General features: G+C 33.7%; 1 protein-coding gene across 1 annotated transcript in view; it reads left to right on the plus strand.

Moving 5' to 3' along the window:
• Positions 1-1,366, plus strand: part of THOC2 (THO complex 2) — a 150,492-nt gene that overhangs the window by 88,043 nt on the left and 61,083 nt on the right. Inside the window, exons 14-15 of the mRNA XM_007953366.1 lie at positions 291-421; positions 525-626. Coding sequence (XP_007951557.1) covers positions 291-421; positions 525-626 — 233 coding nt within the window. The remainder of the gene's footprint in view (positions 1-290; positions 422-524; positions 627-1,366) is intronic.

Here is a 1,366-nt window from a genome sequence, read left to right on the forward strand (position 1 = left end):
GATGGGGCAATCTACTTCCGTAGTGATACTGCCTTGGAAACCCAAGGAGGGGTCGCTATGAGTTGGGTCCAACTTGACGGCACATAACAACAACAGCAACACCAATAAGAAATACAAATAAGCATTGTGAAAAAGACAGTGACAGTGTGAGGGAATTGTAAGTATGGTGTGTTACAAGATCAAGAAATGGGCAGATTATCTAACATTGTCATAAATTTACATTGGGGGAGGGATTAATTGGCATAGGCAATTAACCTCTTACTGAAATAATTTTTCTCCCCTTTTCTTAGGAAGTTATCCTTAGCTGTTTGCTTAGCATTACTGACCAGGTACTACTTCCATCTCTTTCTTTGATGGACTGCAATGCTTGTATGTCTGAAGAACTATGGGGAATGTTTAAAACATTTCCATATCAGCATAGGTAAATACTTACTATTTCATATACTTAACTACCATTAGTTCTAGTGTACTAACTTTTAAGTGTTTAACACTTTTTCTAATTCCTCATCTTATCCTTTTTTAAGATACCGTCTGTATGGCCAGTGGAAGAATGAAACGTATAATAGTCATCCACTTTTAGTAAAAGTTAAAGCTCAGACAATAGACAGAGCCAAATATATCATGAAGTAAGTTTTAATTTATTTTTTTGCATATCAAGGTAAATTATATCTGGATCTAATTTACTTTCAGCTAGCTTAAATCTGAACCTCAATTTTGAGTAAGTCTGTGGATGTTTGCTAATAATATAATTGATTATATACTACAGATAAATTGATTATCAATTTTTGTGGTTTTAGCTCATTTTAACCACTAAATTACTGTTTTAATAATTGTCGTGTTTGCATAGGTATAAAACCTAATAAGAATGTTTTTTAATGCCTACATACATGTATGCCTTCACTTAATTTGTATAATTTAATAGTTTGTGCAAAGTAGTTAGTGTTCTACGAATTTCTTCTGCAAGTTATTTTTCATTGTGATTTGGGTGAAAGTTTACAGAGCAAATTTGTTTTCCATTCAGTATTTCATGCACACTTTGTTTCATGATATTGATTGCAATTCCCTCAATGTAACAGCTCTCTTCCCACTTCTTCCTTGTGGTTACCTTTTCCCTGTGTCCTTGTTTCCTATGCATTCCTGCCCTCTGAGCTATCTTCCTGTACAAATATTGCCCTTCTGATCTTTGTGGTTGATTATTATAAGGAGGGTACCTACCTGGTCTAAACGTTCACCTTATATGCATGTCTGTCTATTATTTGGCTGGAAGCCATGGGAGTGAACTAGAGTCAAACTTTTGAAAAATTTTTGTTTTTTCATTTGTGTCCTTTTATTTTTTCATGTTATTGAAAACATAAGAGTAATGTTA

Source organism: Orycteropus afer, unplaced genomic scaffold, assembly GCF_000298275.1.
Source record: "Orycteropus afer afer isolate SDZICR_OR568_19922 unplaced genomic scaffold, OryAfe1.0 scaffold00388, whole genome shotgun sequence".
Lineage (NCBI taxonomy): Eukaryota > Metazoa > Chordata > Mammalia > Tubulidentata > Orycteropodidae > Orycteropus > Orycteropus afer.